At 40.2% G+C, this 23,868-nt stretch overlaps 1 protein-coding gene across 1 annotated transcript in view; it reads right to left on the minus strand.

The window, feature by feature from the left end:
• LOC126191350 (lysosomal acid glucosylceramidase-like) overlaps nt 1–23,868 on the minus strand; it is a 163,151-nt gene that overhangs the window by 17,857 nt on the left and 121,426 nt on the right. The window contains exon 8 of the mRNA XM_049932189.1: nt 3,450–3,730. Within this exon, the coding sequence (XP_049788146.1) occupies nt 3,450–3,730 (281 nt within the window). The remainder of the gene's footprint in view (nt 1–3,449; nt 3,731–23,868) is intronic.

Here is a 23,868-nt window from a genome sequence, read left to right on the forward strand (position 1 = left end):
CTGGATGCGGAAATGGAGGGGCATGTTAATAATACTGCAAACATTATTTTAGATGTGTACATCTTGGTGTGCACCAAATGGTAAAAGCAGTGTTCCTGTAGAACAACAACATTAAATTTTTACAGAGTAACACAACTGATAGTCTGTAATTTTTTTCATGAGGTGAGATTGCCCTACTGCTGACAGACACATAAAAATAGAAATATCTATCATAGCTTTCAGAACCACAAGGCCCCTCTTCAGGGGTGAAAAAGGAATAGGTGGGTGATGGGTATAAAGGATAGTTGTGAACATGTGAGTATAAAAAATTATATTTTTTCCTTTCTTTTTTTAGGATTTTTCATTTATTCATATACTCAATATTATCTGTTACTTTTTATTTTCCTTCTTCGTATGCCTGCCCCCCCCCCCCTCCTCTGCTCACTATCTCTTTCTCTCTCTGTTTAGTTCCTGTCCCCTTTTTCACTTACCTCCCACTTCATGATTACACCAGTCTTACACTGTTCACTTCAGTTACCACTTCTCTTACTCATACTCTTACTCCATTTCTACCTCTCACACTGTTCTTCTAGGATCTCTGAACTGAAGCTGGTAGAGTTCTTACCAATGTACTATGTTTGACCTACTACTTTCTCTGATGCTTCCCTCTTAAGCTTTGGCAACCCTTGTACAACAACTCTCAACCTTGGTTCTGAGTGATTTTCCTTTCCCAAATTATTCCTGTTTCCTCCCTGAGGGAAGAACAAATATTTCTGTAAGCTAGGATAGTTCTTTTTTATTTTTATGTGCAGCTTATGCCAGTAATTAGATTTCATCTCTTGAGGTAAGGAAGAGCTAGGCATTCTGTGTCATAATTTTACAGTCTTCCCACATAAATTTTCCTGCTCATACAATAAATCTAAAAGATGGCTATTATATAATACACTCCTGGAAATTGAAATAAGAACACCGTGAATTCATTGTCCCAGGAAGGGGAAACTTTATTGACACATTCCTGGGGTCAGATACATCACATGATCACACTGACAGAACCACAGGCACATAGACACAGGCAACACAGCATGCACAATGTTGGCACTAGTACAGTGTATATCCACCTTTCGCAGCAATGCAGGCTGCTATTCTCCCATGGAGACGATCGTAGAGATGCTGGATGTAGTCCTGTGGAACGGCTTGCCATGCCATTTCCACCTGGCGCCTCAGTTGGACCAGCGTTCGTGCTGGACGTGCAGACCGCGTGAGACGACGCTTCATCCAGTCCCAAACATGCTCAATGGGGGACAGATCCGGAGATCTTGCTGGCCAGGGTAGTTGACTTACACCTTCTAGAGCACGATGGGTGGCACGGGATACATGCGGACGTGCATTGTCCTGTTGGAACAGCAAGTTCCCTTGCCGGTCTAGGAATGGTAGAACGATGGGTACGATGACGGTTTGGATGTACCGTGCACTATTCAGTGACCCCTCGACGATCACCAGTGGTGTACGGCCAGTGTAGGAGATCGCTCCCCACACCATGATGCCGGGTGTTGGCCCTGTGTGCCTCGGTCGTATGCAGTCCTGATTGTGGCGCTCACCTGCACGGCACCAAACATGCATACGACCATCATTGGCACCAAGGCAGAAGCGACTCTCATCGCTGAAGATGACACGTCTCCATTCGTCCCTCCATTCACGCCTGTTGCGACACCACTGGAGGCGGGCTGCACGATGTTGGGGCGTGAGCGGAAGACGGCCTAACGGTGTGCGGGACCGTAGCCCAGCTTCATGGAGATGGTTGTGAATGGTCCTCGCCAATACCCCAGGAGCAACAGTGTCCCTAATTTGCTGGGATGTGGTGGTGCGGTCCCCTGCGGCACTGCGTAGGATCCTACGGTCTTGGCGTGCATCCGAGCGTCGCTGCGGTCCGGTCCCAGGTCGACGGGCACGTGCACCTTCCGCCGACCACTGGCGACAACATCGATGTACTGTGGAGACCTCACGCCCCACGTGTTGAGCAATTCGGCGGTACGTCCACCCGGCCTCCCGCATGCCCACTATACACCCTCGCTCAAAGTCCGTCAACTGCACATACGGTTCACGTCCACGCTGTCGCGGCATGCTACCAGTGTTAAAGACTGCGATGGAGCTCCGTATGCCACGGCAAACTGGCTGACACTGACGGCGGCGGTGCACAAATGCTGCGCAGCTAGCGCCATTCGACGGCCAACACCGCGGTTCCTGGTGTGTCCGCTGTGCCGTGCGTGTGATCATTGCTTGTACAGCCCTCTCGCAATGTCCGGAGCAAGTATGGTGGGTCTGACACACCGGTGTCAATGTGTTCTTTTTTCCATTTCCAGGAGTGTATAATGAAACTTACTGCATTCATGTTACTCCTTCATTCTTTTGTCCCTTCTTAGAAATAGAAAAATAAATACTTTCTCTGTAATCACCACATCTCCTTTCACCCACTGTATATCAAAGAATGGCTTGTCATACACTCTAAAATGTAAATTTATCCCTCTTTATAATGAAGCTTGTTTTTTACATTAGTATTTGTTCTGATAAGTCAAAGCTGACTGATTTTAGAGGCACATAAATCATAACTTTTTTCTCATGTAAAAATAAGGAAAGACTGTAAAATGAAGTAAGGAGAGTGTGAATTGCGATTTTGTTACTGAATGGCAAAGTGTAAGTAGATTTTCATATGCCTCGCTACAAATAAAATGTTTTTGTTGGTTTCCCTTGTCTCTCTCTCTCTCTAAATTATTTCAGTATAATTATACAAGTATTATTCTGTGATTTATAATGTGATCTTAACATTACTGATTCATGGCATTTTTCAAATTTCTTTCCAAGATGATGATTCCATTGGTGAACAGATTATTTGGAGTTCAGACAGTAACCACAATATTTCAGTCCATGAAACATTGTGCACAAAATGGAATAATTATCTCTGCTAGAAACCTAATGAAATATGGAAAAAAGCAACCAATCACAAATTTTGACTAAATTATTTATTTCAACATAATTAGTTTATGGCCTAGGCCCATTGTCCAGTGACATAAATAAACATGTGCCTACCAGCTTTCTCTTCAGCATGACATGCATCAGTGAAGCAGACTCCTGTTTTTTAATGCATAAGATAAATTTTTTCTCAAGTATCAGAAAGTAAAATGTTAAAGTTACTATAAAGCACACAGTCATTAATATTGTGTTGTATTATGGGACAAAAGTGTGAAATTTTTGGAAGAAATCGTTACTGCTAATCTGAATATGAGCCAAGGTGTGAAACTAGATAAGGTGAAATAAATCATTCACAAGAAAAATGTTCTGGTTGCAGTTTTCCTTCAGTATATTTCTGAAAACATCTGCTGCAAACCTTCATTGATAAAATCATGAAAAACTATTTATATTATTATGAATTTTTGCTCTATTGTAAATAGAAAATGATGAAAAAAGGAACTTACTTATTGAACAAAATGATAGCTGTTGCATTATATGGAGTTGTGAATGCCACAGTTTCAATTCCATTTTCATTGTGTGGCACAATATTAATCCTCACTGAATCTTCAGGAATAAACTTGGAAAAGTGGCCAATAGCATAAAATAAAGGCTGCTTATAAAATTCATCATTTTTCGCATTCACAATAACTGAAGCATCAACATAGTTTTCTACCCAGTTAGGGCCACCTTCCTGGTTTAATGCCAGATTCCAGTCATACCATCCAGTAACCCAGTGTGTGAAATCCTGGAAAGACAATTTAAGTGTATACAGTGGAAATATATGGTAGATGCAGTGATTATCATTTTATTGTTGGCTGAGTGGTACATACTGGCACAGGATATGTTGTTGTATTAGTTGCAACACACGCCATACATCAACATTCATGGAATAATTGATACAACAGGTTATTACCGTATTTACTCGAATCTAATCCGCACCTGAAAAATGAGACTCGAAATTAAGGAAAAAAAAAAAAAAAATTCCCGAATCTAAGCCGCACGTGAAATTTGAGACTCGAAATTCAAGGGGAGAGAAAAGTTTTAGGCCGCACCTCCAAATCGAAACGAAGTTGGTCCATTGTAAAATGAGACACAATTTAGGTCGAATGAATGACGATACAGCTACAGTAGTTTGGTTCGAGTCGTAAGCTTAGCAGTTAAGCTTTACCAGGTAGCCATTGCTATGCGTCAGGCGCTCCATCCGTATTTATACGGGAACCCTTCCTTTTTCTCGTGCTTCGTCTGGTTTGAATCGATTGCTTATTTTGCTTTGATCTGATAAGTGCCGTTTTCTTTGTTATAGGTGTTTACGTCACTCTAAGCTGAAAATGCATTACTGTACTGTGTCATGCATTGTTTGTCGCATTCTGATAGTGCGTGTTTACGGCCTGTTGCTGCTCGCGGCATGGATTGCTTTTGTGCGCGCTACCGCCGCTTACAATTAAAAAAAAAAAAAGAAGAGGAATCGTCTCATTAGCGAAACAATGGCAAGAGACTGCTATTTGTTGTTACTTACACTGCTGCTTTCTTTGATAATGATCACCAAGAACCAAATAATAGACTTCATATGACAGAACATGTTCTGAACGAGAGTTACGCGAAAATTTTTCTCCGTTTGAAAATCTTTGCGGCCGCTTCTTTAGTACATCAAATTCTGCACAGAAATTAGAGTCATCTTAGATTTAAAAATCTAGTCAGTTGCTGTGCTTCATTTCTGACTGTATCACTACTAGGCATAAGAATAATACGAATATAAACATGACACGATATGTATATTCTTCTGCGTTTGCTGTTGTCTCACTCTAGTTTCGTAGTTTATTAGGTAGACAGGATTTAAATGAGATAGCAGCAAACACGAAAGAATACATGGCAAAATGTTTATATTCGTATTATCCTTATGGTGAAGAGAATACTGCATGTGATTCACATTTCATCAGGTTCCTATTAGCAACCATCTCTTCTCACAGGTAGGAAAAAATTCAGAACGTAGAGTTGGCCATATTGGCAAACATCCCAACAGTCTCGCCAGTCGGATTTTCGGAGTACATTGAAATTGCTGCTACACTCGAAGATGAACAATATGGAATTTGTATTTACTTCCTTGTATAATGTATGAAAATGCAGTGGTCGAAACTCGGGGCAGAGAAAAAAAGCTAGTCTTCCATCTTTTTTTTTTTAAGTAATTTACTGACGCAGAGGTTTTGGCGCCAGTATTTATCTTTGTGCCTACAAAGCATGCCTGTGTAGCGCTACATATATTCGACGGCAGAAGTTAGTTGTGGCGGCACCTACCAATATTTTCAGAACTTCGCTTGCTTTGCACTCGATTCTAAGCCGCAGGCGGTTTTTTGGATTACAAAAACCGGAAAAAAGTGCGGCTTAGATTCGAGTAAATACGGTACACATCTAGACAAAATTTTTTAGTGTGTTCATTGTAATGATAATAGTTACTAAGTATCAAAAATGTTCCAGTAATGGAGAGGTTTTCATATTGTACCTTGAACAACAGTCAACAATATCTAATCTTAAATACAAATTATGTCTACTTAGCTTACCATCAGCAAGTGCAGACATAAATAAATTCTCAAAAGCTGATGAAAATTAAAGATTCTTGAAACAAAAGATTCCTCACCTAGTAAAACACAAGAAAGAGAGAAGAAAATGGATTTATTTCAGGGCAAAGCATAAAAACCAATCAAACACTAAGGTCAAGCAGGAACGTACACTATGTGATCAAAAGTATCTGGACACCTGGCTGAAAATGACTTACAAATTCGTGGTGCCCTCTGTCAGTAATGCTGGAATTCAGTATGCTGTTGGCCCACCCTTAGCCTTGAGGACAGCTTCCACTCTTGCAGGCATATGTTCAATCAGGTGCTGGAAGGTTTCTTGGAGAGTGGCAGCCCATTCTTCATGAAGTGCTGTACTGAGGAGTGGTATCAATGTTGGTTGGTGAGGCCTCGCACGAAGTTAGCATTCCAAAACATCCCAAAGGTGTTCTATAGGATTCCGCTCAAGACTCTGTGCAGGCAAGTCTATTACAGGGATGTTATTGTCACATAGCCACTCTGCCACAGGCTGTGCATTATGAACAGGTGCTCGATCATGTTGAAAGATGCAGTCACCATCCCCGAATTGCTCTTCAACAGTGTGGAGCAAGAAGGTGCTTAAAACATCAATGTAGGCCTGTGCTGTGATAGTGCCATGCAGAACAAGGGTTGCAAGCCCCCTCCATGAAAAACGCAACCACATCATAACACCACTGCCTCCGAATTTTACTGTTGGTACTACACACGCTGGAAGATGACATTCACCAAGCATTTGCCATACTCACACCCTGCCATTGGATCACCTCATTGTGTACTGTGATTCGTCACTCCATATAACGTTTTTCCAAGGTTCAATCGTCCAATGTTTATGCTCCTTACATGAATCGCGGCATCATTTGGCATTTACCGGCATGATGTGTAGCCTATGAGCAGCTGCTCGACCATGAAATCCAAGTTTTCTCACCTCTCGTCTAATGGTCATTGTACTTGCAGTGGATCCTGATTCAGTTTGGAATTCCTGTGTGATGGTCTGGATAGATGTCTGCTATTACATGTTATGACCCTCTTCAACTGTCGATGGTCCCTGTCAGTCAACAGATGAGGGCGGCCTGTATGCTTTTGTGCTGTACGTGTCCCTTCACATTTCCACTTCACTGTCACAATGGAAACAGTGGACCTAGGGATGTTTAGGAGTGTGGAAATCTTGTTTATAGACGTATGACACAAGTGACACCCAATCACCTGACCACGTTTGAAGTCTTTGAGTTCCATGCATGCAGCACCCCATTCTGTTCTCTCGTGATGTCTACTGACTACTGAGGTCGCTGATATGGAGTACCTAATATGAATAGCATATGTTTTTGTGGGTGTCTGGATACTTTTGATCACGTAGCGTATGAGGGATAAAATGCAAAATGAAATGACAGTGAGAGATAAATTTGAAAACTTGAGAAGTCAGAAACAGCTGGGTATGCAGGACACAAGCCAGAGCAAGGACAAGACAAATTTAAACTAGAAGCACAGATGAGAAATATTTGACAGCAATAAATAAAAGTAATGTGATGTCAATAGTGAAAAACAAGTAAAAAGAAAGAAATGTCTAACTGAGTAATGTTAAATAGGAACAAAAGGGAAAAATCAATAATCAAATCAGCAGCACTGGGAAAAGGCAAGGTGAAAGCTGAAAGAGAACACATTTCAATAACATAAAAAATAATGCTCTCAATTACTGAGAACACCTTTAATGCAAAACAGTGGGTTGACAAGTCTCATGAAAACATATTGAGTAATTTTTAGTAAAATAAGAATTTAATTATCATCAGAAACTTAACTGAGCTTCATGTATTTAGACTAAGCATATCCGATTTATATAGTAAGGAAAATTCTGGCAGAATGTGAACACTTTATGAGTAAAGGAGGCCATTCACCAAATAGAAAAAAAATGTTGAGTCATAAACAGCCACACACAAAGATAAAAGAAAACTTGCTAGTTTTCAAAATAAATCTTTTTTCAGGCTACAGTATCAATATATAGACACACATATACATGCACACATCCATGTATACATGTCCACATACAAACGAGCGCGTGCGCGCACACACACACACACACACACACACACACACACACACACACACACACACACACACTTGGCTTGGGTGGATGGCAAGAGAGAAGCATGAGGTAGGAACAAGGGTGGCATGGGTAGCTAGTTGTTGGAAGGAGGCAGCAGAGTTGCTGGCACAGGAGGGAGGAGTGGCAGGTACATGGGCTAGGCATGTGATACACAGTATTGGAGCTGGTGGAGTGTGGCACATGACAAAGGTGATGCGAGTTGGAAGTGGGTTACAGGACAGAAGAAGGGGAAGCCAGCAAACTGAAGCAAAGGCAGCATAAATAGGACACAAGACATCATCATAGTTTTTGTCTGATCAGTCATTTCACACTTTAATGCAGTGTAGATGAAAACTGCAACCGGATGAAAGATATTATGTACTCTTGCATTACGTCCTGCAGTGATGCAATGATCATTTTGCAAACAAAGGCTCATATATCGTAATCTTATAATGTGCAGCAAGTACAAAACTAGAACACAGCATACAATCGTACTGTACTAATGAAATCTTACAAAGATTTCATTACCAGAACACAGTATGACTGCATGCTGTCTGTGTTCTAGTTTTGGGCTTGCTGCACATTATCAGAGTACAATGTGTGAGCCTTTGTTTGCAAAATGATCATTGTATCACTGCGGGATGTAATGCAGCAAGAGTATATAACATTCTTCATCCTGATGCAGTATTCATGTAGACTGCATTTGGGACAACAATAAATCTACAGAGAAGTTCCGAAGTCAGAAACTAATTTATACACCTACAATAATGTTTGTCTCAGCAGTGCCAAATTTCAGAGCAATAGAATGAGATAGCACAGAAAGCACTCCACAGATATTCAGCATTGGGTGAGGTAGGCTGCTTAGGTACCCCAGCCCATGTAAAGGCCCAAGCACAGGCTACTTAGTGTAGATGGATGCACTATCTGAGAGTGACACAGCACTCAGCTCGGTATGTAGCAAGCACATGTGCAGGAACCAAATAGTCAATAAAAGATGATAATTTGAGTTCTCTCAACACTATCTTGCTTCTCAACACCAACTATGGTGTTTACAATACTGCTAAATTTCCCTTACCATACCCACATCACCCAAGGTGCTTAATAACAAATTACATATTTTGTGGCTATGTAGCAGATTAATCTGTGACTAATGCCCCTTCAGCCTTTGTGAAATTTAAACAGTTAAGAATAAAAGGAACCTATCTGGTGCTCAACTAAATCCAGATTTGGTTTAAAAGACTGTTCAAAAACAAAAACTGGAAAATGGAGATATTTCTAAGGCATTTATAAAAATAAATACCCATGACCAATGTAGATACATTTTTTTAAAGGTTAAAAATTTGTAAAGTAAATGCAGGCATTGTTCCCCCTCTTCCTTCTTCTATAAAACCATCTGAAATCCTATTATGATCCTTCTCACTGGAATCAGTTCACATATCATTTTCTGTAAATGATCATTATGAAGAGCATTTAGGAATACATTAAAATTCAAGCTACACATTAACAGACAGAAGAGCCACTGTAGGCTACTTGTATAAAGTATGCTAGTGATAAATTATCACTATTGTGCTAATCTACTCACACTGCTGATTATGGGAATCACTTCTAGGTTACCCTGCCCTTTGGCAGCTCCTACCAGATGTCTTCAGTGGGTGAAAGATCTAAAGAAACTGTCACCAGGGAGACAGTTGAACACTGTCCATGTCATTTATGACCCCTTAAAATAATATATCAGTCCTCTAGGGTGTTAGCCACATGGGGCTATTGGGATCCAGCAAAGAACTGACTATGGCCCTACTGCTACAAAAAGCAATATTGCAGAATGATAAATTGCTGTCTCAGTATATTACAGTGCTTCCATTGTCCAATTCTTTGATATACTGATAGATGCTTCCCCTGCCTACTTTGTTTGGTTACACTTGAAAGCTAATAACTTGCATATCCAAGTGTTCAGTACCCTTCATCCTAATTTGATGTTGTGCAGTGTGTTGCAATTTCTAAGGTAAGTAGTATACGTTTAGACTTTGTGGGCTGATTCTACACCTCCAAGTGATTAATGATGATAGATATGCCCTTCAGCTTCCCCAATATCATCATTATATGTTCCACCACTTACCACACAATTAAACATGTCCTAGCTTCAAGCCAATTTCAGGGAGTCTACACCAGAAATGGCAATGAACACATAACATTAGCACCAGTTCATCTATATAACACTGAGGATTGAAAATGTATGACACAGACATTTAAGAACAAGAAGGCCAAAACTGTTCTGGTAGCTCATACAGAGACAGTAGTTAACGTGTTTCTCACAACCCACCACACAGTGTCTGTCACCAGCAAAATCCTGGCACAAATATTGCATTGCAAATAGCCAAGAAACAATGCTAAAGCCTGTCAACTCACAAATTACATTATTCTAAGCCCTTCACATGCCTCAGCTCAACCTGATATTCTCTGGTGTGGGCATGTTCATTCAGATCACTAGTTGAATTCCAGCTACTGTGGAAGCTATCCATAGCCAGACAATCTATGCAGTGACAGCAAAATCATTTGTAGCCTTAGTGATCCCACAAGCCACACCTTCACCAACTCAGGAGGACAAGAACCAGCAATAGCATTATTTTTAAGGTCTTTTTGTTATGAGTCTACATACTATCCATTGCAGAACCTGATGGTGATGCACCTGCATCTCTGACATAGCCAGACATCCTGTTTTCTACAACTATGTTGGAGATCCCACAGTCTCAGATGTTTCCAGTCTTACTGTACCATTCATAGAGGGGAAAGGTGGTACTGTGGAGGGCAGTCAACACTGGCAATGTTTCTAGGTATGGTGGTACCTAAAAGTATACAGGCCTTTGTACTCAAGAAGCCATGTCAACTCTGAGGCTTTGAAAATAAGTACTGAGCTCACTGTTGCCTTAAAAGAATTGATACATGAAAAAAATTAATGCAATGAAACAGTGCTGATATTCTCTGATTCACAGTCTGATTATTACTACTTTTCAGTTGTTGTTGTTGTGGTCTTCAGTCCAGAGACTGGTTTGATCCAGCTTTCCATGCTACTCTATCCTATGCAAGCTTCTTCATCTCCAAGTACCTACTGCAACCTACATCCTTCTGAATGTGCTTACTGTACTTATCTATAGGTCTCCCTCTATGACTTTTACCCTCCACGCTGCCCTCCAATACCGAACTGGTGATCCCTTAATGCCTCAGAACATGTCCTGCCAACCGATCCCTTCTTCTAGCCACGTTGTGCCACAAATTTCTTTTCTCCCCAATTCTATTCAATACGTCCACATTAGTCATGTGATCTACCCATCTAAGCTTCAGCATTTTTCTGTAGCACCACATTTCAAAAGCTTCTATTCTCTTCTTGTCCAGACTATTTATCGTCCATGTTTCACTTCCATACATGGCTACACTCCATACAAATACTTTCAGAAATGGCTTCCTGACACTTAAATCTATACTCAATGTTAACAAATTTCTCTTCTTCTGAAATGCTTTCCTTGCCATTGCCAGTCTACATTTTATATACTCTCTACTTCGACCATCGTTAGTTATTTTGTTCCCCAAATAGCAAAACTCATTTACTACTCTAAGTGTCTCATTTCCTAATGGATTGTGGTCAGAGTCCACATCTGCTCCTGTCTTACAATTTAAAACGTGGTTCCTAAATCTCTGTCTTACCATTATATAATCTATCTGAAAACTTCCAGTATCTCCAGGCCTCTTCCTTGTATGCAATGTATACAATGATCATGTTTTTAAGGTACTGGAAGTGATACACCATCTTGAATCTCTGAACAAAGAGGTAAAATACTCTGGATTAAAAACCACAGTGGAACTGCCCATGTAAAGGTAAAATTCTGTAAATATTGTCCAGATAGGGGAGTTAAATCGTGATAAAACTTCAGTAACCAACTTCTTTTACATCATCAAGATACTTTCCAGAACAAAGTGAAACCACCTGTTAAATTTTTTCTAACATTATCTTCATCATATATGCAGGAGCTTTTTGACAAACTATCACTATTTCATGATTGAAGATGTTAATTGTCTTCTCCTTGAATGCCACATGTAATATCAAATTACTATGACTGAAAATTTAAGATATGACTTCACCATATGTGCCAAAACTTTGCTTACAGTGAATGGCATTGTTGTATATATATCTATTGGCTTGTACGTCAATGTTATGGTTTTTGTGAATTGTGCTATAATTATCTGCTATGTTGGTACAAGAAAAACAAAACTTATTAAATTATAGAAATCAATCTTTTGGTCACAAATTATTTTATCAAAATTCATGAGCTGTTTCAGCATCACAGTCATTATCAGGATCAACAGTGCAGTAGTGCAAGTACAGCAGTGGCACATAGGCCTTAGTCAATACATGTAAATATATGTTATTGCTGTACTTGTTGTATCTGATGAACACCAGTCATGAATTTTTTGAATCTAACATGTGCCCAAGACACTGATTTCTGTAATATCATCCACTACAAAAGTTACAAGTCTCATCTACAGAATCAAGTAGCCTCATTTTGTAAAAATGAAACTGCTTAAAATAATCATATGACTGCTTCAAAAATGTTAACTCTTGGCACTTCTATTGTCACTAGGTGCTCTAGACATGCTAAGGCAAACCTGCTACTACTTGTGTCAGGTGCTGTGGAGGTGTTAATGAACAATGCTTTGCCAACACCTCTGTGTTCCATATGAGTTGAGATGGAATGTCATTCAGATACCTATGTGCTCTAGATTGGCAAACATAGTGAGGCATATTTCTGAACCAAGTGTCCAGTAACTATTCAAGGCTTGGCCTGCTCAGTTGAAAATCCCTTTATACATTTGCTGTTGTGGTCTTGTCTTGCTATTTCATCTTTCTTTTTGTCTAAGATTCAGTTCTATGGAGAAATCAGCATGCTGTTGTATGGAGGAAGAAGTCTTGGGGAGTCTCACAAGAAGTGACAGTGAAAGTGAATTCCTCAGTTGCGATGATAGAGACAACTCTTCATAGGTTACATCCAACAAGATACATTGTATTTGGTGTGAGCAGGGTGAGGAGATGTGTGGCACTTGAAAAATGTGAGAAAGGTGGCAAAGTATTTGAAAAAGATGAAAACATGTTTTTAAAAGTTGATTAAGAAGTGACAAATTATTTTAATAAAAAATATGGCATAAATGAAATATTTTCATTTTTGATAATCTCCTTCCAAGAGGGTTGGTTAAGAACATAAAAAGTTTCTATTTCATGATCCTGGATGGGGTATGACCATTTCTTTGGTTTATTTTTTATTTTTTTATTTTTTATTTTTTATTATTAACATAATTATGCAAGTACATTGGTGATTTGGTGTTGGTAATTCAATATTAGTATCCATAGTTCACAAACAACACTTTGACAGCTAATGGCATTCTACATTTCAGTACTGGAAAAATCAACAAAAAATTTTTGGTTTACATTTCTTAGGAATCTTAGCAAAAAATGAAGTACTCATTTTCTTTTCTCAGAATTTTTCTGAATGGCTTCCAGCTCCATTTCATTTACTCATGCTTCTGTTCTCGTGATTTCTGCACCATCAAGCATGTCCTAAGGTAAGCCATAAATGATCTAAAGAATAATAAGGCAACTGCAGAAGATGGTATAGCAGCCGAGATGATAAAGTGGGGAGGCAACAAAGCAATAGACAACATGACCAACATAATCAAACAGATTTGGAGAACAAAGAAGTTGCCAGAAGGATGGAAGAATGAAACTGTAGTACCAATACATACGAAGGGGGGACAAGAGAGATGCAAACAACTACAGAGAAATATCGCTACTAGAGGTCAGATACAAGGTGCTGTCAAAACTCTTGCACAAGAGAGTAGAAGAACAGGTAGATAATACAGTTGGTGACTACCAAGCAGGATTCAGGAAGGGAAGAGGATGTATAGAACAGATATTTATCCTGAAGCAACTGATAGAACATAGGGCCTTAAAAACAAAAAGACAGTAATAACCTTTGTGGACTTCACAAAGGCATACGACTCCATCAACGGACAGACTCTTGTTAGGATCCTGAAGAACAGAGGACTGGATGGAACTACACAAGAAGTCATAAAAGAAATTCTGACAGACACAAAAGCAAGGGTGAGATTCAGAGGAGCATTGTGAGAAGAATTTGAGATCAAGACGATGGGAGATGGATTGTCACCATTGTTGTTCAATACAGCATTGGATGAAGTGATCAGGCAGTGGAGAGCAATAAACAAGGAAATGGAAATACTAAAGACCCATATGGGGGACAAAAAGGACAACAGGGGTCAAGTGGACTGCCTAGCCTTTGCAGACGACATAGCAATAGCAAGTGAGATGGAAGAAGAGGCAAAGACACAACTCGACAACTTAAGTAAGGTAGCCAGAAAGGCGGGACTGAGGATCGTCTGCAACAAGACAAAGACATTAAATACCACTGAAGACTGGGAAACACCAGAAGCACTGTGCAAATGGTGGACAAATTTAAATACCTGGGAGAATTTACAACAGGAATGAACAGGAGCAAGGAGGGAATAACAAAGAGGATAAAGAAGATGAGGTTAGCCTTCTGTATGATGAGAGAGATATACAATAAAAAGAACATATCCACAGAGGCAAAGATAAGCCACTACAAAGCAATGGTAAGAAATGCAGTATTATATGCTCCTGAGATGATGACACTAAAAAGAAATGGGGCATAACAATGAGAGAAAGAAGAGAGAAAAATACTGAGTAAAATAATAGTTCCTAAAAGAGGTGGAGAGAGTTGGATGCAAGGACCTAGGGAAGAACTGTACTGGAACATGAGAACAATATCTGGGGAAATCAGACTCAAAAGGGCAAGGTCTGGTGGACATGTAATTAGGATGAGTATGGACAGAATAATGAAGAGTGTGTGGGAAAGGAAAACTGGAGGAACAAATATACACCAACCAATATGCTGGAGATCAATGACAGAGAAGAATACAGAGTGTCACCAATGGAGCCGACAGGAGAAAAGGACTCTGAAGATCTCAGAAGAAGAGTGGGAGAGAAGAAGAGAAACAATGACGAGGTTCTGGGAGTAGAAGAGGAAAATGCAGTCCACAGAGGGGCTACCCGTGGTCCTAAAGAGGCCATAACACAAGAAGAAGAAGAAGAAGAAGAAGAAGAAGATGATGAAAATGCTTCTTCTAACATACGTTCCCAGAAATATGGTGTCACTTCATCAGTTATTAGGTATCTCTTTTTCTGAGGTGAATGTGAAAGATGTTCAGAAAAGAAACTTCCTGGCAGATTAAAACTGTGTGCCGTGCCGAGACTCAAACTCGGGACCTTTGCCTTTCATGGACAAGTGCTCTACCAACTGAGCTACCCAAGCACGACTCACGCCCCGTCCTCACAACTTTAATTCCGCCAGTACCTCATCTCCTACATTCCAAACTTCACAGAAGCTCTCCTGCATATCTTGCAGAACTAACACTCCTGGAAGAAAGGATATTGCGGAGACATGGCTTAGCCACAGCCTAGGGGATGTTTCCAGAATGAGATTTTCACTATGCAGCGGAGTGTGTGCTGATATGAAACTTCCTGGCAGATTAAAACTGTGTGCTGGGCTGAGACTCGAAATCGGGACCTTTGCCTTTCGTGGGCAAGTGAGCTACCCAAGCACATCTCACACCCCGTCCTCATAACTTTAATTCCGCCAGTACCTCGTCTCCTACATTCCAAACTTCAAAGAAGCTCTCCTGCATACCTTGCAGAACTAGCACTCCTGGAAGAAAGGATATTGCAGAGACATGGCTTAACCACAGCCTAGGGGATGTTTCCAGAATGAGATTTTCACTCTGCAGTGGAGTGTGGGCTGATACGAAACTTGAGGAGGAGAGCTTCTGCGAAGTCTGGAATGTAGGAGATGAGGTACTGGCAGAATTAAAGTTGTGAGGACAGTGCATGAGTCATGCATGGGTAGATCAGTTGGTAGAGCACTTGCCTGTGAAAAGCAAAGGTCCTGAGTTCGAGTCTCGGCCCGGCACACAGTTTTAATCTGCCAGGAAGTTTCATATCAATGCACACTCCGCTGCAGAGTGAAAATCTCTTTCTGATATTCAAAATGCTATCAGATAACAACTTCTTAAAATTGTTGCAGATATCACTTGATAAATCTGTTGATTAACTGAAAGTCACTGATTTCACTGGCCAAATAACTTAAGCAGTGGTAGATAAACTTTGATACTCAACATCTGTTAACATCCAAATTGTTAGCATATGTACCCTAACTTGAAGGTCATATCTGATATGAACAGTTCTAAATGTAACAGATGTCGTTCCCATTTAATTTCTAGGCTACACTTATGTTTTGTTGAGAGGAGTGGTTAAAAACTGCCTGAAAACCTTTCTTCCCAAAATTAATAGAGCAAGAACACATACTGCAAAATAGTTCACTTTCACCAACTTGTTTCCCACTGCGGTATTAGCCACTATCCAGTCAACTGCACTTTCAAATAAGCACACCACCAGTTATGCCACTGCATTTACTCCAGCTGCCATCACAGCACGAGGGCACTGCCACAAACGATTACACCGCTGGCAGTGAGATGCAAGCAACCTCTCTCCAGAGCTCCAGTGCCATGTGTACTTAAGTTCGAACATTCAGGCACTGAGCCTATTTTTTGTGTTTGGGAGTTTAATAACATTCACAGTCTTTCATAATGGCCAGGGCTTGACATCTTCTTAATAGACATAGTATTGAAGAGTGACAGCTATATAAATCTTCTATATATGTATATATTTCTACATTCAAATCTGGTGTTACCAGATGATGCTGCAACTACATCAACATAGTCACTTTTTTTTTTACTATTTGACATTAGATGTAGAATAAATTAATATCTGAATTTGCTGTTGATGAACGGCTTCTGTTCCTTGCTCCTGTATCCACTAAAGAAGCACACAGTGTGCATAGGGAGTTATAACACACCCATACAGAGACTTTATTTTCCAAGCTTCCTCTATTTTCAAACCATTCACTACAGAATTTGCATTTTCTTATTTTGCAGTTTTTTAACAAAATTAGAATCTGAGACAAAAATAGAAGCCACTGTAGTAGAAGAGTATTTGACATCCATAATAATAATAGAAATTCCTTGATGGAGCAATACGTAAAATAAAGGAAAAGCAGTCACTCACCCACAGCACAGAAACACATAACAGAAAACACCATTCACACCAGCTTATGAGTGCTAGTTGTTTTTCTAGCAATACCACACACATTCATAATGCAACCATACAGACACCTAAACACACAGTGCCGTGGCCACAGCCAGACTGGCCATGGGAGTGTCTGTCTGGGTGTCTGTGTGGCTATGTTGTAAGGTAATGGGGGATAATATGGCCATACAGCAGCTTTGGTGGCAATGAAAATACCTGCTATGGAAAAAAAAATGGAAATGAGTGTATGGCAATGTTGGCCGGGAGGCCCCTATTCGGGGAAGTTCGGCCGCCAAGTGCAAATCTTATTTCATTCCATGCCACATTGAGCGAATTGCACACCGGTGATGAGGATGAAATGATGATGAGGACAACACAACACCCAGTCCACGAGTGGAGAAAATCTCCAACCTGGCTGGGAATCAAACCCGGGCCCTCTTGCATGGGAGGCGAGCATGTTACCACCCAGCTAAGCAGGCAGACTGCTATGGAAAAATGGATGGGATGTGAAAAACCACAAACACAAGTCAATACATTTATAGACTCAACTTTCCCTGATAAAGAGAAGGCAGCATTCATCAGTTCCAGATGGTTTGAATTACTTGGTTACATAATTGCTTATAATTACTGTACATGACTTCGCACTTAAGTAAATAATGTAGGGTGTGTTTGTAATGTAATTCCTTGGATTTGCTGGATACCTAATCATTGAAATAGAAGTCGTGTGAAAACAAGCTCTTCCAAATAGTTCGTAATTTAAATTTAAAGCACAGCAGCAGAAATAATATGTTGGGCTGGTGTACTTCAATCAAAACATTTCATAGTAGAATTAAATTATAAAGATGTTTAGAACAACTGCAAAGTAAGTCATTTTATTATGAAGACAACATTCAGTTTCAATCTTTGTAGCGCCAGACCAGTATCTGTATGTCTCATATTTCGTGCAAAGACGTCATTAAATGAAGGGAGTGGGGTGAAACTGTGCCAAAACATGGAGTTATTCCTAATTATATAAATCTGATAGCATGTCATAAATTAGTACTGATTTAAATTTTCCACGCTTAAGAATAAAATTATGTATTAAATGCAGAGTGAAAATAGTGTAATGCAAAATGGGCATGAAAGTACTTGTTTTGTGTTTTGATGAGTGTTCATAGTTCCATTGCATAGTTTTTATTTTATTTATTTTTTTTAATTGCAACAGATTATAAAATTATGTGGTGATAAATGTGTGTAAAATTATATAATGTATGCACACACACACACACACACACACACACACACACACACACACACACACACACTACAGTCTCTGGCAGCTGAAGCCACACTACGAGCAGCAGCAGCAATGCATGATGGGTGAAGCAACTGGGTGGCCTCCATCCAATCGTTATCCACCCTCATTGTCTCCAAATCACCTCCTGTTAACTTTCCAGAGTTTCTTAACCTCAAAGCTTGCCACACCATCATTTCCCAAATCCTTCAACATGCAAAGTAACTTTACATCTGCTGAAAGAACTGCAGTCCACCATCTAAAAACTGATCCCAACCTTAAAATCCTACCTGCGGACAAAGGCTCCACCACTGTTGTGGTTTCCAGCTGCACTCCTACCTTCTACATGCTTCCTAAGTCCATAAACCCAACCACCCAGGATGCCCCATTGTGACTGCTAACTAGTCCCCTAAGGAGAGAATCTCTGGTCTTGTAGATAAACACCTTCAGCCTATTACCAGTAACCTTCCCTCCTAAATGTCCCTGAGCACTATGTGACTTAACTTCTGAGGTCATCAGTCGCCTAGAACTTAGAACTAATCAAACCTAACTAACCTAAGGACATCATACACATCCATGCCCAAGGCAGGATTCGAACCTGCGATTGTAGCGGTCGCTCGGTTCCAGACTGTAGCGCCTAGAACCGCACGGCCACTCCGGCTGGCTCTTCCCTCCTATATAAAAGATACAAACCATTTCCTCCACAGTACTGTCCCTTTATCATATGGTGCCCCACTCATCACTATTGATGCCATCTCCCTTTAGTATTGTAAATAGTACCCTAATGCCCTTGGTCTTACTGCTATTGAATACTAGCTTTCCCAACACGCGATGGATTCCAAACCAACAACCTCTTCCTAGTTGCCATAACCAACAGTTACTTGTCCATTGAAACCATTACCTACAGACATATCTGGGGTACGGCTATGGGCACCCACATGGCACCATCCTATGCCAACTTATTCATGGACCATCTAGAGGAATTATTCCTAAACACCCAGAATCCTGAACCCCTCACCTGGTTCAGAATGACTGATGAAATTTTTGTGATCTGGATTGAGGATTAAGACACCCTATCCACATTCCTCCAGAACCTCAACAGCTTCTCCTCCATTTGCTTCACCTGGTTCTACTCAACCCAAGAAGCCACCTTATTAGATGTTGACCTCCAGCCCAAAGATGGCTACTTCAGTACCTCTGTCCACATCAAATTTACTAACCACCAGCAGTACCTCCACTTCAATATCAAGGAGTCCCTTTCATACAGCCATACAATATCAAAAAGTCCCTTTCATACAGTCTAGTCACCCATGGTTGTCACATCTGCAGTGATGTGCTGTCCCTCTCAAAATACACCAAGGGTCTCACTGAGGCCTTTACAGACCGCAGCTATCCTCCAGGGAATATATGCCCCGAGACAACCAGGAATTCCAGGAAAAACCCAGGAATTTTTAAAAATTCCAGGAATTTTTCATTGTTTCAGTTTTCAGTTAAGTTTTTATAATTTTGACTGGTAAGAACTGATACTCTAACAAAGGAGTTTACTGTATCCCATAACTGCAGACTAATACTGCAGCAATGAAACATAAATGAGAGGAAAAAACCACAATAAAACATAAGTTGCAAAGAAAATGTGTCATTTATGACAACAAAACACAGTTCATACACAGGCATCTGCGAACAGCAGAATGTGTCAAAGGATTAAAGAATGAAGACTATGCAGTACTTCATAACAACAAACAGCTTCTGATGAGTGTGACATCACAACTATTTACTTCAGATTCGTTTGAGCAGTTGCCAGTGGGCCCCTGCGCATGTGCAATTGAGTTGCGTATGAGCAGTACCTCTCCCACTTCTTACAACTTGAAGTGGGCTGTTAGCTGTTTCAGTAGTAGCAACAAGCTTGTGAGATGCTACATGGAAAAATTTTTCTTGTGCACCCAATCTTCTCCACGTGACCCATGTTTACATTTTGTGATTTGCTGTTGTTGCTTGTTTAGAGCTCTCACGTCAAATGAAAATAAAATGGATTTCTGTGGCCAAGAGTTATCAAGCGAATTAAAATTCATTCACATAATTACAGAAGGCTAAAATACATTATTAGTCACAGTTTTCTGAGTTTATTTCATTTCCATGTTTCTGGCAGTCAAGCTTTAATCGTCTTGCAGAGCAATGAAGTAATTTTTGTCAGTTTGCTGAAGAAATTTGACCTTTATTAATTTTTTCCACAGAGGCAGTCAATTTATTTGAAATGAAGTGTTTCATTCCACACTCTTGGCTAGTTTCAACTGTTTGCTGAATTTCAACTGCATGTTTTCATTCTCTGGCACATATGGCATTATGCCATAATAAAGAACCAAACATGAGATAATACAGTACTGATACAACAAGAAAATTTGCATCCCAAAAACCACACTGAAAAACTTAATATCATGTTGTGGCTTCCATTTGTCTAAACCAACCAACACACTCGCTCATGTACTTAATAGTCACCCGAATAAATGGAATGCTTCTGGTAATTAAGAAGTTAGTTTCCATGTACTGCTGTGTACATAGGGTCAGAGGAGTCCAAAACAAACAGAAGTTGTGTGGTGGGTAATGTGGGGATTGTTTTGCACTTTTTTTAAAATCTTATTAAATGAAACATTTTAAGTAAAAGTGAATAATTTTATTTTGCTGTTTTATTTATCTCCATTTACCTTTTCTCTTTAAACTTGATTTTTTCAGGAAAAGGGAATGTAAGAAAATAAACATATTTATTTTTCTCTTAATTTTCTATGTAATTTGTATTAAAATTTTAGGTAAATGCAAATTACTGTAATTATGCAAATTTACTGTAATGATTTACCTCTGTTTACCTTTTTTATTTTCTCTTAATTTTATACAAATTTTACAATAGGGCCTAAAATTTATACCTTTTATAATATTGATATGAAAAAAAGTGAGCAAGAAATTAAAATTTGGGATAGTAGAAGGAAACTGTAGGTACTTGCTAACTTTCTTAAAAGTAAGCTGTATGAATCTTGATTTGCGAATTAGCATTTTAGGCCTAATTATGTATTTTAGTATAGTTTACGAAATCCCGATGTTCTTGGAGTACTCTGTGATCTCCTGTTTCTTTTGTGATGTAATGTAAAATCTGTTAATGCTATATATGTACAAACATATGGGCTTCCTGTGTTATTGTAGTTGTGCACTCACAGTAATGCCTGTTTTCTGGTGCTCTCTGGCAACTGCTGAAACGCATCTATTGATAACAGGTTGCTGGACAATATTGCGAACAGTGGTTTGAAAGGAGTTACTTTCAAAGTGAATTTCCTTTTACGCAAGAGGAATTATGTTACATGTGTGAATGTGCAAACAACGTCTTGAATCACACAGCGTTTGACTCTCATTTAAAACTTCACTCATTGAGGACCAGCCACTTACAAGAACTTCGAGTCCAGAAGACCACACATTTCTGTCATTATGTATCTTAAGGTGTAACACACAAAAAAGGATGTGTGAAAGCTTAGCTTTTCCTGTAGCTATACTACGAATATTAATTTGTGTGTTCACTCTACTTAACAGTGGTCTCTGAATATCTGCTGTTACCGGCTGGCGAGTTCACGTGACTTGAGCTGTGATTGGCTTACAAAATGCATTGAAATCTCTATTTCAATGCTTCAGAAACTAATGTGCTGCATTTGGTGGGATTCAACTTTATACTTTTGTAACATGAAGATATGCAGCATATAGTAATAGGAAGATATGCAGCGAACATGTTGCTGCACATCCAAGATCTTTCCCAAATGCTTCTAAAATGCCAGGAAGCTCTACATCAGTGTATAAAATCTTAACCATTGAAAGGATTGATAAGTTTCACAGTTCCAGGGGAAAATATACTGTCACTTAACACAGAAAAAGTATATGTTAGCCCGGGAAAAGTGTATTTTTAACTGGGAAATCTGGGAAAAACCCGGGAATTTTTTTTCCTTGGCCACATATACACCTTGTCCTCCCAACCTTGCACAAAAACATATCTTCTGTGCCTTATCTTTCCAGTCACCTGCCACCTTCCAAAGTCTCACCATCCAGCCGAGAGAAGCATTCCCCTCATAACTCAGTACCGCCCAGGAGTGGAGCAACTTAATTACAGGGCTATTACAAATGATTGAAGCGATTTCATAAATTCACTGTAGCTCCATTCATTGACATATGGTCACGACACACTAAAGATACGTAGAAAAACTCATAAAGTTTTGTTCGACTGAAGCCGCACTTCAGGTTTCTGCTGCCAGAGCGCTCGAGAGCGCAGTGAGACAAAATGGCGACAGGAGCCGAGAAAGCGTATGTCGTGCTTGAAATGCACTCCCATCAGTCAGTCATAACAGTGCAATGACACTTCAGGACAAAGTTCAACAAAGATCCACCAACTGCTAACTCCATTCGGCGATGGTATGTGCAGTTTAAAGCTTCTGGATGCCTCTGTAAGGGGAAATCAATGGGTCGGCCTGCAGTGAGCGAAGAAACGGTTGAACGCATGCGGGCAAGTTTCACCCATAGTGATGTGAAAGATTCAGTGTTTAAACCTCCTCTACCAAGAAACGTGTCAGAACTGCAAGCTTGCATCAACAATGCTTTCAAACTCATTGATGGGGACATGCTGTGCCGAGTGTGAGAGGAACTTGATTATCAGCTTGATGTCTGCCGAATCACTAAAGGGGCACATATAGAACATTTGTGAATGCCTAAAAAAACTTTTTGAGTTTTTGTATGTGTGTGCAAAGCATTGTGAAAATATCTCAAATAATAAAGTTATTGTAGAGCTGTGAAATCGCTTCAATCATTTGTAATAACCCTGTACATTCTCTGCCAGTGTTTCGACTACCTCTCATTGTGGCCTGAAATGAGAAATGTCCTGCCCAATATCCTTCACACCTCTCCCACAGTGGTATTCCACTGTCCACTGAACCTACACAAGATACTCATCCATCCCTACACAATCCCTGCTTTCAACCTGTTACCTCATGGCTCATATCCCTGTAAGAGATCTAGATGCGAGACCTGTCCCATACATCCTTGCATCACCACCTACTCTGCACTGGTCACAAACATCATCTATCACATCAAAGGCAGGGCTACCTGTGAAACCAGTCATGTGAACCACAAGCTAAGCTGCAACCACTGTGCTGCATTATATGTGGGCATGACAACCAACAAGCTGTCTGTCCACATGAATGGCCACCAAAAAACTGGCAAATAAACAACTGGACCAACCTCTTGCTGAGCATGCCACTCAACATGACATTCTTCATTTCAATGACTGCTTCATGCCACATAGATCCTTTCCACCAACACTAAGTTTTCTGAATTATGCAGCTGGCAACTCTTCCTGCAAAATATCCTATGTTACCATAACCCTCCTGGCCTTAACCTTCATTAGTCATTGTCCTCACCCATCTAGACCCTTCCCTGTTCCCATTTCAGCACTACACAGCCCTCTATTCCACCAACACATGCAGTCTTTTTACTTCTCTCCTTTCCTGCTCCTTTTCCTTTCACCTCACCTCACCCCCGCCCGCCATCTAACCTCCCGACTGCACCTAGCAGACCTACCTTCTCCCCACCTCATCCCTGCACACAGCCCAGCACCACATCACTGTCTCCCACCCCTAACCTACTATCACCCTCCCCACCTCATCCCTGCACACAGCCCAGCACCACATCACTGTCTCCCACC

The sequence above is a fragment of the Schistocerca cancellata genome, chromosome 6 (assembly GCF_023864275.1).
Source record: "Schistocerca cancellata isolate TAMUIC-IGC-003103 chromosome 6, iqSchCanc2.1, whole genome shotgun sequence".
Taxonomy (NCBI): domain Eukaryota; kingdom Metazoa; phylum Arthropoda; class Insecta; order Orthoptera; family Acrididae; genus Schistocerca; species Schistocerca cancellata.